The following is a 17,551-nucleotide window of genomic DNA, read 5'->3' as shown; positions in this document are numbered from 1 at the left end:
ATTCAAGAAGCATTATACTTGGATTAGGTTATTTTTTTTTATTTTAAGCTCAGTTGACTCAGCTTTTAAGGGCAATTAAATGATTGCACAGAAGTGTATGGTCAGCTGTATCAAATGGCTTTGAGAAATCAGTAATCGATTCACAACTTTATTTTTCTCTTATCAGAGATACCTAATCGGCTAAAATGGAGTAGGATTACAGCACTTCAGGCCAAACATGCAATAAACTAGGTTGGGATACGATATGCAGACACTCTTTATAAAAGTGACAATAATAAATAAGCTGTAAAGATCTGGTTAAATACAAATCTAACTCCGTTGAGTTTACCGGAACCCGAAAACAAAGTCACTTAATCCTTAAAATCACCCAAAAAATTATTGCAAATCCTATTTTATCATGTTAGTCAAGCAAAATGAACTTTACTTACACTGTATAAATCATTTGAATCTTGTTATCATCAGTCTGGGAATTCATAATTATAGCAAGCAGGCAGGAGCCATTTTGTGGACAATGTTTTTAAGACAAGCCTTGTATCATCTCAGAATCTTGTTTGTGCACCAGAATGGGGGACCTAATGTCCATCCCCATGTACTGGCTACACAATTAAATGGTAAAGAGAACCGGGGGAAGGTGGGGAGAGCAGTGACATCCAGGAAGTGCTGAATGGAAAGTGAAAGTAATTGCTTGCCCCGCCTCTACGCCTAAGGCATACAGGAGGGGCAGGCAATATTTGATTGGCAGCTGAGATTTTTAAATGAGTTTACAACAGCCGTGAATGTTTTAATAAAAAAAAAAGAATTATGATTTCATGTTTAATTTGAAAAGGACTTTTATTTTACAGCTTTTTATGTCTGGGTGACAGGTCCACTTTAAAATACAAAGTTTTTAGTTTTCAGTATCATAACCGAGATAAATAATGGCTCAGTGGTTAGCTCATTAGCTCACTTAGGACGTCTGGGGATTCTGACAGATCTTTGTGGTCTTTAGTAAGTCACTTAAGAGCAGATTTATCAAAGCTCAGTCCCCAGATGTTTGAACTTTGATAGGATTTTTGGAAATGGAGCTAACTGACTTGTATCAATCAATGTATATGTAGATAGATCTTTGTATTTTCCTGAGCCTTCAATCAAAACAACGAATGGTTTGGGATGTAAAATTTGATAGAAATTTGTAAGCAATGATCGCTGATCAATTTTTTTTAAATATGGTAAATATTGACATAAAGGGAGTTATTTATTAAAAGTCGAGTTGATTTTAAGTGAAAAATTTTAGTTTTCAAGGGTATTTTTCATTCAAAATGAAAAATTTCAGGTTAAAAAAACTTTTTTTGTGTTTTTTTAAAAAAAAAACATTTGTTTTTTAGATGTATTATACCCCGAACCTGGAAATAGCTTGAATCCAAAAATACACCATCTAAAACCTGTCGAGGTCATGTAGAAGTCAATGGCAGAGGTTCGACCATTTAAAGATGCTTGTTGCTTTCATGATGTTTGGGTTTTTTCAGTGAGTTTCGCGCAAGAACTCAATTAATTCAAGCAATTTGAGTTTTTCCCCCTGAAAACTAGATTAAGTCAATTTTTGGGGTTTTCACCTCAAACTCACTGATTTGAGTCTTTTCCATTCAAGTTTATTCTTATATCAGAAACCATTCGAGTTGTGACTTCATTCGAGGTATAAAAACCTCACAAGCTTCTAAAACTCGACCTTTGATAAATAACCCCCTCATTGTTTGTTTATTAAACTTTACTAAAAACAGCCCGAAGATTGAGATTGATTCAGAATAATGCATTCTAAATCTATCAAGTTTATTTTCATTAACACCCATAAATTTGCCATGGATTTATCAGAATTGATCAATTGTAGCAATATTAAAGGGGTGGTTCACCTTTCAGGTAACTTTTCGTATGTTATAGAATGATTAATTCTAATCAACTTTTCAACTGAACTTCATTATTTATTTTTAGTAGTTTTCTAATTATTTGTCTTTTTCTTCTAACTCTTTCCAGCTTTCAAATGGGGGTCACTGACCCCATCTAAAAACAAATGCACTGTGAGGCTACAAATGTATTGTTATTTCTTTTTATTACACATCTTTCTATTAAGGCCTCTCCTATTCATATTCCGTTCTCTTGTTCAAATCAGGGTTTGGTTGCTAGGTTAATTTGGACCATAGCAATCAGATTGCTTGAATAGCAACTTGGAGAGCTGTTCAATGAAAAGCAAAATAACTCAAAAACCATAAATAATTAGGTTTTTGCCCCAAAAAGCCAGACCATAAAAAATAAATCGAATTTTAGTAAATAACCCCTAAAAGTAATTCTGTGGGAATTATAAATTAAAGCCTCCTATAGGAGGCCCTCCTATTACAGCAATTAATTGTTTTTAAAAATGATGAAATAGCATAACTGTGTATATTTGGGAATATTGATGGTAGATACAATGTGTTAATGATGAATTCATCGATGTGATAAATGTCAATGAATTCTCAGTATTTTCATTCAGCTTGGAGACAATGAGCAATAAAAGTTAATGTATTAATTTTGAAGCTTATATTCGACTAGTTTGCAGTAACCCCTAGTCTGTCTGTCTCCATCTCTAATGACATGTATTGGAGGCAGCTCCAGTGCTAACTTACTGCAATATCTTCTTTGTCCCTAATTAAGACTGTGTTGCTGTAGAACGCAGATACATCATAATCTTCTTAACTTAATTCTGTTTAAAGACGAAACTGTTGTCCTTAACTACCAAGCCATTAATGACTCATCCTGTATATTTCTCTGCCTCCCCCAACCCTAAACACCTTACATGAACTTTCCATTCCTCTGTTCCTGAGGTTCCTCTGTCGCTCCTAATGCCTCTTTCTAAGCTCACCCACCTGTCTTCTTTATCCTCACAGTAAACCTTTAATTTATCATTTATTCTTTGGGCTTTCTGTGTAAAGTGAAGTTCCTCATATATTAAAAGCAGTTGGCAGATTCCAGACAGCTCCAAATTGTGGGAAGGCCACCTCTCATAGACTCCATTTTAATCAAAGAATTCAAAATTCTAAAACAAATTTCCTTTTTCTCTGTAGTAATAAAACAGTACCTTGTAGTTGAAACTAACTAAGATCAGGGCCGGAACTAGGGGTAGGCAGAAGAGGCACCTGCCTTGGGCGCAACCATAAGGGAGTGCTTAACCATTAAGCGTATTCTGTCTACCCCTATTCCGTGTTCGCTACACCAGCCTGTAGCTCTCCCCTCCCTCCTCCTTCACATCACCCCTTCCCTCCTCCCCTCTCCGTCACTCCCCTCCCCATCACCTAGATCCCTCCTCCCCGCACACAGGGGGAAGTGGGCTGGCCAGCCGGGTTGCCTAGGACGCCCGGTCGGCTTGGCTCGGCCCTGACTAAGATATGATTAAGCCTTATTGGTGGAAAAACAGTCCTGTTGGGTTTATATTAGGGATGCACTGAATCCAGGATTTGGTTCGGGATTCAGACAGGATTTGGCCTTTTTCAGCAGGATTATGCAAATTAGGATCGGAAAGGGAAATCACATGACTTTTTGTCACAAAACAAGGAAGTATAAATTGTTTCCACTTTTTCCGTCCCGCCCCTTATTACATATGCGGCAAATTCAGTATTCGGCCAAATCTTTCACAAAGGATTCTGGAATTCAGCCGAATCCCAAATAATGGATTCTGTGTATCCCTAGTTTATATGATTTATGGAGATCCAAATTACATGAAGACCCCTTATATGGAAAAAACAAGAACATTCTGAATGACAGGTCCCATACCTGTATTGGTATCATTTAGAGGAGCTGCGAAAAATGTAAACTTTAACTTCCAGAATTACTTCCAAATAAGAGTAAATGTCCCTATCATTATGTATTATTACATTTTGGCCAGTTTTATCAGGAGCCTGTTAAAGGGGTTGTTCACCTTTGAGTTAACCTTGAGTATGATGTAGAGAGTGATATTTTGAGACAATTTGCAATTGGTTTTTAATTTTTGTTATTTGTGGTTTTTAAGTTAAGTATTTTAAGTCATTTAGTTTTTTATTCAGCCGCTCTCCAGTTTGCAATCTCAGTAATCTGGTTGCTAGGGTCCAAATTACCCTAGCAACCATGCAGCGATTTTAATAAGAGACTGGGATATGAATAGGAAAGGCCTGAATAGATGAGTAATAAAAAGTAGCACTAACAAGACATTTGTAGCCTCACAGAGCATTTGTTTTTAGATGGGGTCAGTGAAACCCAACATCAAATTGTCTCAGAATATCACTCTCTACTTCATACTAATGAAGGGTCGAATTTCGAAGTGAAAAAACTTCGAAATTCCACCATTGAATTGCAGTAGTTCGATATTCAAAGTCAAAGTTATATTTTGATCAAATATGGCCATATTCGATCAAAGTAAAATCCTTTGATCGATCGATTAAATCCTTCGATTCGAACGATTTAATCGATCGATCGAACGATTTTCAAAAAAACTTAGACTTCTAAGATTCTAGGAGGTCCCCATAGGCTAACATAGCAATTCGCCAGATTTAAGGTGGCAGGCGAAGTTGAAGTTTTTTAAAGAGACAGTACTTCGACTTTCAAAGTCGAAGTTTTTCAATTCGAGTCGAAGTGGAATTTGGCCTATTCGATGGTCGAAGTACCCAAAAATTACTTTGAAATTCGAAGTTTTTGAATTTGAAAATTCACTTCGAATTCACTTCGACCCTTAGTAAATGTGCCCCCTAAAGTTAATATAAAGGTGAACAACCCCTTTGATGTGGAGCAGTATCTCCCATAACTCCATTGTGTTATAATAACCATTGCAATAGTCTAAGTTGTCCTGGTGACGCAGTGGCATATTTTGTCATTAGGTGCATGGGCAAAAATAACCTTTGTGCCCCTGAAAATATATATATATATATATATATATATATATAATGTGTATTTTGTATTTGTATTGTATTGCAATTCTCTGGAGTACTGTGTACATTTCTGGTCCATTTACAGATAGAACCAGATGAGGATCTGAGGTTTTCTGGATAACAGATCTTTCCATAATTTGGATCTTCACACCTTATGTCTACAAGAAAATAATTAAAGCATCAAATACCCTAACCCCTAATAGGCTGGGTTTGCCTCCAATAAGGATTAATTACTGTATATCATAGTTTGGATCAAGTAAAGATATGGCACTATTCAGAATGCTTGTGACCTGGGGTTTTCCAAATAACTGATCTTTATTTCATTTGGATCTTCACACCTTATATGTACTAGAAAATAATTTAAACATTAAATAACCCCAATAGGCTGGTTTTGCCTCCAGTAAGGATTAACTATATCGTAGTTTGGATCAAATACAGATATGGGACCTGTTATTCAGAATGCTCAGGACCTCTGGTTTTCCAGATAACGGATCTTTCCATTAATCTTCATACCTTACGTCTACTAGAAAATCATGTAAACATTAAATAAACCCAATAGGCTGGTTTTGCTTCCAGTAAGGATTAATTATATCTTAGTTTGGATCAAGTACAGGCTACTGTTTTATTATTACTGAGGAAAAGAAAATAATTTTTAAAAAATGTAAATATTTGGATAAAATGGAGTCTATGGGAGACAGCCTTTCCGTAATTCTGATATTTCTGGATAACGGATCCCATACCTGTCCAAGGTACTGTTTTATTACAGTATTACATATAAAAATGAAATTGATGACTTAATTATAAGTCTTGGGAGATGGCCTTTCCATAAATTTGGAGCTTTCTGGATAACGGATTTCCCGATAAGGGATCTCATGCCGACATGTCCCATTCATGACCTAATTGATACCCTAAGGGGCATATTTATCAAGGGTCAAATTTCGAATTGAAAATACTTCGAAATTCGAATTCAAAAAGACCGACCGAAGTGAAGTCGAAGGTTTTTTTGAGGCGAAGAGGTCCGTATCCAGCCGAATTCGAACCGTACGATCGAAGGAATATTGCATTTGATTCAAAGTTTTTCCCCCAAAAAACTTGGCTTTCTCAAAGTCCACTCGATTCAAAGTTTCAAACTTTGCTTTCTCAAAGTTCACCAATTGACTCCAAATAGGTTCTAGGAGGTCCCCCATAGGCTAAAACAGCACTTCGGCGGGTTTTAGATGGCGAATGGTCGAAGTCGAAGTTTTAAAGAGACAGTACATAATAAACTTTGATATTCCAATTTTTGAAGTTTTTTCAAATTCAAATAGAATTTGGACTATTCCCTAGTCGAAGTACACAAAAATAGCTCGAAATTCTCGACCTTTGATAAATCTGCCCCTAATTGTTTAATGCATACTAAAAAGTAAATACATTGAAGATAATGCTTAGGGCTATGGCAGTGTGAATATAAAAGGGATACATGGAGTCCACAGGCCAAACACAGATGGAGCTTCCCAGCTCTTTCATTCTTGCCACTGAGAAGTAGCAGTACAGACGTCATTACTTATAAACGGGGCATGTTTTCCCTTCAGTAGTTTGCACTCTGTTATTTTATTTCTTTCCTCCCCCAGGGACATAACGGAACATGATGGTAAGCTCATCATATGTGACATCATTCATTACATTGGAAACAAAAACCAAAAAGCTGCCATGTATGTAAAGCAATTATTTTTAAAGCTATTATATATTAATCTTCAATGTCATTTGCTGTGAGTTCAATGAGATGCACGAGTGTATTGCTATCAGAAAGAATAGGGCATGTAGGCCCCGCTGCAATCTACAAACCCAGAGGCCGCCCTCATTACATTGCTTGTTTTCTTTATTTCAGTGTGTACCTACGAAAGGTCTTGGATTTGTTCTCGGAGCCTACAAATGCACTTGCAAGGCTGCTTTCTATTATCCCCATGGCATGTTTTCAGAGAACGGCTTTCAAAGTAAGTGCCTTTTGGTTGAGCAAAGGAGAGAAAAAAATGCCGCATTAATAATTCAGAACTGCTTTTTGTCCTTGTCAGGGTTATACTGTAAATTCCCAGAGGTCTGCAACTTTATAATTATATAATCATTATAGGAAGCGTTTGACTTCTCATGGGCTGTAGCCACAGGGACCCCCATGTTGAAACTTTTCTACATGATATAAGAAATGACATGGGATGCCCTACTTGCACCCTTTCAAGTGCTGAACTTCATTATTCGTTTCTCCTAGGAGACATTTAATGTGATATATCAGTACAAGTAAATTTATTGCTAACCATACCTTACCTCCCAAATGTCCTGTTTTTAGAGGGACAGTCCCTCTTTTGACAGCTCAACCCACAGTCCCTCATTTGTACTGGAAAGTCCCGTTTTTCTCCGCACTGAACAGCCAGAAAAAGAAACAAAGTTTCTAACTTAATTGGCTTTTGGCAGAGAGCCCAGAACAGCCATAGCTGCATATAACATACTTTTGTAACAATTTCAAGATATAGTGAATAAAGTTCCCCTCTTGTAAAATATAAGGATATTATACAGTAAGTTACCGAGGAGTTTCATGACCATATAAAAACACGAGGCCGGAGGCCGAGTGTTTTTATACAGGTCATGGAACTCCGAGGTAACTTCTAATATCCTCATATTTTACAACTGGGGGTACTTTATTTATTATAATACACAAATTTCAGTGAGTCATGTGACAGAAATGACATCAGAACTCACCGTTTATAACTGATGACATCAGAACTCACCTTTTATAAGGATATAATTTACAGGATATTCATGGCTTTTGTGTATTATAAGAAAATAAGTAATTGTAACAATATAAGATAAGAGGTCCTTTATAGAGAAGTTAGACTCACAGCTTTAGGGTAAGGTCACACTGGGCGTTTCAGAGAGATTTAGTTGCTGGCTAAGCCACGTGTGCTTAGCGCCAGCAATTTTTCATTTTAGCCAGCGCAAGAGCGAGGGAAGGCGTTCGGGGAGATTGGTCGCCGCAAAGACGAGGCGATTAGTCGCCAGGAGACTAAAGGGCAATTCGCCTTCATTAGAAAAACTGTAATAACTGAAAAAAAACACAGAAATATGTTCAAACTTTCATAACCTGCCAAATTTTGTAAATTAACATGGTAATTAGGGGGTGTGGCCACAAAATGGAAGTGGTCCCTCTTTTTATTTCCAAAATGTTGGGAGGTATGCCATACTGGCATCAGATAAGACCAGACTTCTATCTTTATCTATCATATAATGGTTAAAATCTGGGTTCACTGGAATCCAGCCTTGGATAGGGTTTTAAAGGGATGCGTCACCTTTAAGTTAACTTTTAGGGAGTTTTTTTTTTACTAAACACTGGTTGGGCTTTTTGGGGCAAAAATTACATTTTTAAAAACTCAAATTTTTCAAGATTTATTAAAGCCCATTGCAGCAAAAAGCCTGAATCTGAAAATCGGTCATCTCAGACCTGCCGAGGTTGTGTATAAGTCAGTGGCAGAGGTCCCTATCCTATTTTGAAGTTTCTGTGGTTTGCTCTGAAATTAGCCCGAAAATCCTACCATTTCAGACTTTTCAGGCAAAAATTCAAAAAATGCAAGGTTTTTGGGAAAAAACCTGAAAAAATCAAGCAATTCGAAAAAAAACCCTGAAAAATTGTCTGATTCTGGTTTTCACTCAATTTTAGTATTTACCCGAACCAATTAAATAAAGCTTTTTTTAAATAATAAATAAGGTAAAATCGGATATTGGTTTTGGTCATTCTTTAAAAATGAGATAAATTTGGATTTTAGTAAATAACCCCCTTAGTATGTTATAGAATGATCAATTCTAAGCAACTTGTCAATTGGTCTACATTATTTTTTTTTGTAGTTTGTTTGAATTCCCTGAAAACCATGAAAAGGTTGGATTTTTAGGCTAAACCCACCAAAGACCATGATAACTTTTGACTTATATAGGACCTCAACAGGTCTGAGATGGCAGATTTTCAGATTCGGGCCTTTTGCAGCATCGGGGTATAAATGTTCACAAATAAATTCGAGGTTTATTAAATAGCCCCCTAGATTTCATCTAATAAGGTGCAAAGGTTTAATTTCTGAATCCTAATTTGCATATGAAAGTAGGGGTGGGAAGGGAAATTACTTGACTTTTTGTCACAAAACAAGGAAGTAAAAAAAAATGTTTCCACTTTTTCCTTCCCTGCCCCTAATTCTGCTAATTCGGTTCGGTATTCGGTTCACAAAGGATTCGGGGTTTCGGCTGAATCCCAAATAGCGAATTCAGTACTTTTCTCAATCAGCGTGAAAGGGTTGATGATTTAGACTTTTCCCTCGTTCTACAATCTCTGTGACCTTTAACTAAAATTTTCAATTATTTATAAATAGGATAAAATTCTAAAAAAAAAAAAAGATAGAAATAGCATTGCATTGAAAATTTTGTTTGAATCTGGGCTTTTTATTTTTTTAATAAACAACATTTGTTATGTTTTATTTGTGCAGCTTTCTATATAGGATACACATTCTAACAGTTTTCTCCCCCCCTTGATTCTTTTAGGGCCGAACATGGTTAATCATTTTCCAAGAGGAGAAATATCTGAAGAAGAATATAAGTGTCTTCCCTGCAGGGAAGGATGTTCTAACTGCACAGATGATGCTCCCTGCTATGCACAAGAGGACAAGTATTTACGGATTGCTATCATCTCCTTCCAAGCTTTCTGTATGCTCTTGGACTTCATAAGCATGCTAGTAGTCTACAGTTTTCGCAGAGCAAAGGTAAAATGTTTTCTTTTTTGTTGTTCTTCTCCTGCAACTACATTTGATTAACAGCCTATTTGAATAGCAAGCTGATCTCTGTGCTTGGCAAACAGTACTCTGAGCAGTCCCAGATGGTATTCAGCAACCTTGTACGTCTGGGTTCTGCCAATTAATTCCTTTATAGTTTTCAAGCATCCACTTACCTGCAATCTGGGTCACAGACTACAAAAAGGATGAGATGCTGGAAAGTATTATTTACTTTAACTACACTAATGTAGAATTACATCCTGAAAAGAACGTGTACGCCTATCCATGTTGTTTCACACACATTGCTAAATAAAAATAGGCCTTCAGTTGAACATGCTCTCTTTTCACTGCAGCCCTGGCACTCCATAGACTCCGAAGTGCAAGTTAGGGGAAACCCACATTCCAGAACACACCTACCCTCTCTGAATATACCAATGCAGAACCCAGTATTTAGAACGAGGTGCAGCTCTTTAGGGTAAGGCCACACTGGGCGTTTTGGGGAGATTTGGTTGCCTGACGACTAATCGCCTTGAATTTGCCGCGACCAATCTCCCCAGACGCCTTCCCTCGCTCTGTACCTGCTAAAAAGGAAAAAACGCCTTTGGAAAACGAACCGCCTCGTGTGATTAGGGCCGGGTTTTTTCATTTTAGCCGGCACAGGGTGAGGGAAGGCATTTGGGGAGATTGGTTGCCACAAAGACGAGGCGATTAGTCACCAGTCGACCAAATCTCCCCAAAACGCCCAGTGTGGCCTTACCCTTAGTCTCCAATCTGCTGTGGTTCTGAGCACAACTCACAGGCAACCGGCATACTACCAAAACAGACCAGTTTGTGCCCAATTTGCACACTACCCCTGCCTTAGTACAGGTATGGGACCTAAGGTGGCAATACACGGGCCGATAAAAGCTGCCGACAGACTGTGTCGGCAGCTTATTGGCCTGTGTATGGGGCCCCCCAACGGGCTTCACCGATCGAGATCTGGCCGAAAGTCGGCCAGATCTCGATCGGATGGGACAAAAAATCCCGTCGGATCGAGAGCGCCCATTGCTATTCGTTAGGATCCGATCATAGGGCCCTAAGGCCCATGATCGGATCAGCCCGATATTGCCCACCTCAAGGTGGGCATATCGGGGAGAGATCCGCTCGTTTGACAACATCGCCAAACGAGCGGATCTCTCAGTGTATGGCCACCTTTATTCAGAATGCCTGGGACCTGGGGTTTTCCGGATAAGAGGGATCATCAACACTGGGCAAATTTGCCCATGGGCAGTAACCATTGGCAACCAATCAGATTGCTGCATTTATTGTTTTACTTGCAGCTGGCTTTAAAAAGCTAATCACTGATTGGTTGCTATAGGTAACTGCCCATGGGCTAATTTCAAATTCATGTAAGTTTTTTTAAAACTCCCATAAACTCCCATAAATTCGAAGTTCGACCAATCAAAATGTATTATTAAAATCAAATGTTTTAATCTCGCACTAATTTAAACGAGACGAAAACTCGAATCAAATTCGAATCGAGTTCAATCAAGCTACAAACATCTTCAATTTGATCCCTGCACCTCTCCCATTGGCTTAAACAACAATTTGGCAGGTTTTAGGAAAGTCAAATTCAAATTCTTGAAGGGTCAGGGTATGATAAATCTCGAAAATCGTATTAAAATTTTTAAAAACTTGAACTCCCTAGTCAAATTTGAGAGTTTTGACCATAAAAAAAAATTCGACCCTTGATAAATCTGCCCCTTTATGTAATTTAGATCTCTATGCCTTAAATCTACTAAAACAATCATTTAAGATTGAATTTGTGTGAAAATTTGATTTGATCAAAATGGAGTCTGTGGGAGATGGCCGTTCTGTAATTCGGATCTTTCTGGATAACGGGTTTCCAGATAACAGATCCCATACCTGAATCAGTTGCAGACATTGTGAAAATCTTAATACAGACTAAATATGACAAATTATAGCTGTAAGTTCTAAGAGCATCTAAGGCAACAACATACCTCCCAACTGTCCCTTTTTCGGAGGGACAGTCCCTCTTTTGACAGCTCAACCTGCAGTCCCTCATTTGTACTGGAAAGTCCCTATTTTCTCTGCACTGAACAGCCAGAAAAAGAAACAACGTTTCTCACTTAATTGGCTTTTAGCAGAGAGCACAGAACAGCTAACAGGTGCAAATAAGATACTTTGTAACAATTTTGAGGCACAAAAAAAACAGTTTAGATAAGGAGAAATATTTTCAAACTTTCATAACTTGCCAAATTTTGTAAAAGTAACATGGTAATTAGGGGGTGTGGCCACAGAAAGGGGCGTGGTAAAAATGTACTGTTCTATGTGCGAAAAAAATTTTTGTCCCTCTTATTACTTCCAAAATGTTGGGAGGTATGCAGCAAATATGTGTTCATCCGAAATCTCATCCTAAGTGACGTTCACTCTAGGGTTCCAGGTGCATATAAGATATTGGGTAAGTGTTCGCCCCAAATTTCACCCTAAGTGATTTTCCACAGGCAAGTGTTTTGGGTTGACCTTGGGAACCAGCCACATAGTTTGAAAATGTTGATGAGCAAGTTTGCCCTGTTTTGCTTTGCGAAAAATACGCATTGTATATATTGTATACATTTTTTTGTAGCAAAATATATTATAGTCTATGGGCGACTTTTTTCCCCCTCCAATTGCATTAAAGTCAGTGGGTGTTTTTTTTTTGTCAAGTTTTTTCTCACTCCAAAAGCATTGTCAATGGGAGCTTTTTCTCACTATGAAAACTATGAGTCGAACCTAACCCACCCCTAGGGGACCTGCCCCCACCTGAATCTGCAGACTCTTACTTTTTTGTCAACCCACTGGTATCGTTACAGAGAAAAAGGGATCTGCTGCTGATATCACCATAGGGAGGGACCCTCACAACAACCCCACTTTAGGACCTGAACTCAGCCGACCAGCAGGTTAACCCATGAATATCAGATATATCTGCACCTGATTATTTCCCATGAAATTGAATCTGGACCTTTCAGAACCAGAAATGATACCTTTTTAGCAAAGCAGTTTCTCCGCTCATTTGTTTCAGTCACTATATTTCTAGACAATTTGTACTTCTTGACTACTTTTTTTTTGCAAATGACATGCCTTCCATTTCTGCTTCTCTCTACTGGGTTGCCAGAGGCATTCGCCCATGATAAGCACAAAGCACATTCATTGTGTGAGTTACATTTGTATTTTTATCATTATACATTATCACTTATCTTTCTGTTCAGGCCTTCTGTTTGTCTTTCAGTCTGTCATTCAAATTACCTGTTTGCACAGTTAATTCGATTTTTAACACCAAGAGCTGTAGAAGACACTAATTCAATTGCAAAAAATAAAAAAATGAAGACCAATTACAAACTGTCTGCAGCCTAACAAGTGTTCATATTAAAGTAGAAATCCTTATTTACCCACACTCGATAATGAAATGTGGGAAGATGCTGTAGACTCCTGCTTGGATGGAATGGTATGCAAAATATTAGGGGCGGCTTGCTGCCGAGACACTTTCTGGGAAGCACCTGGGATGCACAGCTCCCCAGTGCTCCGACGCCTGCGCTCGGAGGGGGGGGGGCGGTAGGGCGGGTGCTAGGACCATGCAGCCTAGGGGCGCCCGCCCAGGAAATCCAGCCCTGGACAAACTTACCCAAGTAAAATACTTACACAGGACCTATCTTACCCAACAAAGGCTTCACAGAATGAATCCCAATCTAGCACAGGCATGTCCCAGGTGCTCCACCACAGTTGCAGACTACTTCCATATGGTCTGGACCTGTCCGGTGATACATACCTTTTGGCAGCGGGTGTTGCAAACTATCCAAACCATACACAGCAGAAGACTTGGATATCGGTTGGCCTTTCCGATCTGCCCAGGTGGAAAATTTTGATTGGGTTCGAGTGCCTTTGAAGACACCAGAACATCAGCCATTGTTGGTGCTGAATCGTCAGATACAGGTAGAATTCTATTTTTTTCTACCTGTATATCTGACGATTCAGCTCTACACATGTGGGTTGAAACTTTCTTGGAAAGATCTTTTCCAGGAAAGAGTGTAATTGTTACGCCTACAGCCACCTTAAAACAACTCTAAGAGTACCTAGGGAACCTATTCTTGAACAGGGTAGAGGAGGTTTTTGTCAGAAGAGCTTATTGTACCTGCCTAATGTATCTATTTTCCTAATGTATGCAAAAAAGGTTATGAGCTCTTCAGTGGAAGGATAACTCCGGCCCAATGGTCCCATACTGGCTGGACCTTGTCTGGAAAGCAACACCCTTATATAAATTAACATACATGAAAAGGAACTGCCCTGACAAATTTCATAAAATATGGAGGGTCTGGCTAGATCTGTAAGAAGACACATGAGAGGGTGCCTGCCCAGTGGGGTGAAGCCTAAAAAACCCAGTCAACCACTCCAGTGGCCTGCCAACTGGCCTCATCCTATAAAGGTCACCCCCGGGACTTTCATTCATACCTCTAATGGTATAATCTACACCCCACGGGAATCCACATCTCCCAGGCATGATATGTAGCAAATAATTAACAACGGATAGTTGTTAATAAAGAACACTCAATGATAGATATATATATATATATATATATATATATATATATATATATATATATATAATACACAAAAGCCATGAATATCCTGTAAATTATATCCATATAAACGGTGAGTTCTGATGTCATCAGTTATAAACGGTGAGTTCTGATGTCATTTCTGTCACATGACTCACTGAAATTTGTGTATTATAATAAATAAAGTACCCCCAGTTGTAAAATATGAGGATATTAGAAGTTACCTCGGAGTTCCATGACCTGTATAAAAACACTCGGCATTCGGCCTCGTGTTTTTATATGGTCATGAAACTCCTCGGTAACTTATAATATCCTTATATTTTACAAGAGGGGGTACTTTATTCACTATATATATATATATATATATATATAATCCGAATGAATTAGGAGCGCACAACCAAAAGTGTGATCCGAATGCTGGGTGCCAGTCTGCAAAATTTTCTATAAATCTCTCCAATGATGACGGCACTCCATAATCAGCCAAGCTGGACAACTAGGTAGGTATTTCAAAGGTTTATTAGTGGACCAACGTTTCAATTCCGCACAGGAATCTTCGTCAGGGTGAGAACAGTGCCAAACACAGATAGCTAGTATATAAACAGAAAAAGGCGCCAAATACTAGTTGCTAGGGTGCCTAGCAACACATGTGAAGGAAAGGAAAGAGTGCAAAAGTGTTAGGATAAAGAAGACACGCAAAAATCATACAGTACCCCTTTACCTTATGTTCTGTGCACATTCTGTGGGGATCGAGTCCAGTAATCAGGCCTGTAGTGGAGTCGGCTATTTCCCATATAACCCGTCCGCGGACATAGCAGCAGTAAGTCGGCAACCCGGAAGTTGCTGGCAATCTCCGTGAGCCGAACGCTTCAGGAGTTGCTAGGCAACGCGTGCGGCTGCAATGTACTGTGAGTGCGAACAACAGCTGTACATGCGGTAGCTGCGTCCCAGTGTATGGTTGACACGGGCAGCTCAAAACCGCTGTTACTGGCTTAAGATCTTGGCATCAAGGCAGGGGCACAGACAGGACCGTAGATAGTACACCAGAAGTGCGCTGACACGCTCCTGCAGGCCACTAGTTCTGCCAGTCTATAAAGTGCACAAGTACCGGTCAGATAGGAGAATACACTTGCCATGTCCTGGGTCAGGGGCACCATGCGAGGCCGAACTAATCCATACCCAAGCTTCAGTCAGGCCGTGGACACCCAAGAACAGGTGTCTGGGAGGGTGTGCCCGCTACCCACACCCTTGATGGCACAAACTGGGTACACCTGCTACCCAAGGTATGATTGGGGACATAGTGTAACGATTTGTATTGCGTGAGAGGTAAGAACCTTACATACTGGCTATCTGTGTTTGGCACTGTTCTCACCCTGATGAAGATTCCTGTGCGGAATTGAAACGTTGGTCCACTAATAAACCTTTGAAATACCTACCTAGTTGTCCAGCTTGGCTGATTATGGAGTGCCGTCATCATTGGAGAGATATATATATATATATATATAGTACATATACACAGAGTACATTGTCAAGTTTATTGTTGAAGTTGTTTGAATTTGTTTTCTTAAAATGCAAACTCGTGAGATGTATCCCTATACCACTCCATTGACAATAACAAATCTATTCCATTTAAATAAATGAAAAAAAGCTTCATCTGTAGGTGACGAACAAATGTAAATGTGCATTTCATATCCTTCATATAAAACTTCACACTGCCATCTGAAAATGTATCTTAGATTGTAAGCTCCAAAAAGGCAGGGACCGCTGTGAATGATCTGTACAGAAACGTGTAACACGTCAGAGATAGAGTTCCAGTGCTTGTATGAATTCCATTTTTCATTACTGCCATCCGTTATGTAAATGTTGTTTCTATGTATCGCTTCCAGGCAAATGCTAATTAATTAAGTGGGCCGTAATGGCCCAGTTTGCAGTCTGTATTTGGCTCCAGGCAAATGTGTGTGTGAAGGCTCTGGCTCATAACAGCTGTCAGGTATCAGAGTGGCAGTGTAAAAGGGGGTAAAGAATAATCAAGGAGGTTTGAGTTGGTCTGACCTGGATACGGTTTGCATTAGGTTTGTACATTTTATTAGTCACGAGTACGAGTAGTGATCATACGCAAGTGTATATTTATCCTTATTAAGAAAAATGTTACTCCCCCCCTCACTCCCAAAAAAAAAGACTGATGAGAACTCCTATTTTGAGTTCCTAAACTGGTGTGATTCACCCTATCGTATTGCTAGATTTTCAAAAGAATTTGTTTCCCTTAAATCTCTATTTTGGCTGAGATCAAGATAGAACCAGGAAAAAAAATAAAATTAGATGCCCCATAATAGCTGCTATTTTTATGATACTCTACAAAATGTTCTCTTTAGTCCAAGGTTTGTGGGGTTGGTGGTACAGGTATGGGACCTGTTATCCAGAATGCTTGGAACCTAGGGCTTTCCGGATAATGGATGTTTCCATAATTTGGATCTCAGTACCTTAAGTCTACTAGAAAATCATGTAAACATTAAATAAATCCAATTGGCCTGTTTTGCTTCCAATAAGGATTAATTATATCTTAGTTGGGATCATGTACAAAGTACTGTTTTATCATTACAGAGAAAAGGGAAATCCTTTTTAAAAAAAGATTATTTGGATAAAATGGAGTCCTTAATTCTGAGCTTTCTGCTTAACCGGATTTCCGGATAACGGATCCCATACCTGTATTCCTTTAAAGGGGTTGTTCACCTTCAAATTATCTTTTAGTATGATGTAGACAGTAATATTCTGAGACAATTTGCAATTGTTTTTCATTTTGTCAGTAACGTAACTAGGTGGGGACGGGCCCGGGCCCCCCACTCCCCTCTGTGCTGCAGCAGGGCGCGATCTGCCAGGGTGGACCTTGGTGCAATCGCACCCCCTGCTTCCCCGGAAGTTACGCCACTGCATTTTGTATTATTTATGGTTTTTGAGTTATTTAGCTTTTTATTTATTTATTTTTATTCCAAAGAAGGCAAATATTAAAAAACTATAAAAGAAAAATGAAGACCAATGAAAAGTTGATTAGAATTAGCCATTGTATAGTATACTTAAAGTTAACTTAAGGGTGAACCGTGCCTTTAAATACGCCTTTACTTGTGTCTGTTGTGGAAGCATGAAGAGATGAATATGGGGGGCACCATAGGTAGGACTATACTGAACCATTTAACCACTACTGCCACTAGCACTATGTAAGTAATCTAGTAAATTCGGAGTGGATTATATCCAAAAGAAAACCCATCTAGTGAGGGGCGAA

At 38.8% G+C, this 17,551-nt stretch overlaps 1 protein-coding gene across 1 annotated transcript in view; it reads left to right on the top strand.

Moving 5' to 3' along the window:
* The window catches only part of gpr158.L (G protein-coupled receptor 158 L homeolog), a 124,771-nt gene that overhangs the window by 58,167 nt on the left and 49,053 nt on the right, over positions 1-17,551 (top strand). Inside the window, exons 3-4 of the mRNA XM_018267246.2 lie at positions 6,775-6,880; positions 9,459-9,676. Coding sequence (XP_018122735.1) covers positions 6,775-6,880; positions 9,459-9,676 — 324 coding nt within the window. The remainder of the gene's footprint in view (positions 1-6,774; positions 6,881-9,458; positions 9,677-17,551) is intronic.

Source organism: Xenopus laevis, chromosome 6L (assembly GCF_017654675.1).
Source record: "Xenopus laevis strain J_2021 chromosome 6L, Xenopus_laevis_v10.1, whole genome shotgun sequence".
Lineage (NCBI taxonomy): Eukaryota > Metazoa > Chordata > Amphibia > Anura > Pipidae > Xenopus > Xenopus laevis.
The sequence above is the reverse complement of the archived record's forward strand: the minus strand, read 5'-3'. Positions and strand labels throughout refer to the sequence as shown.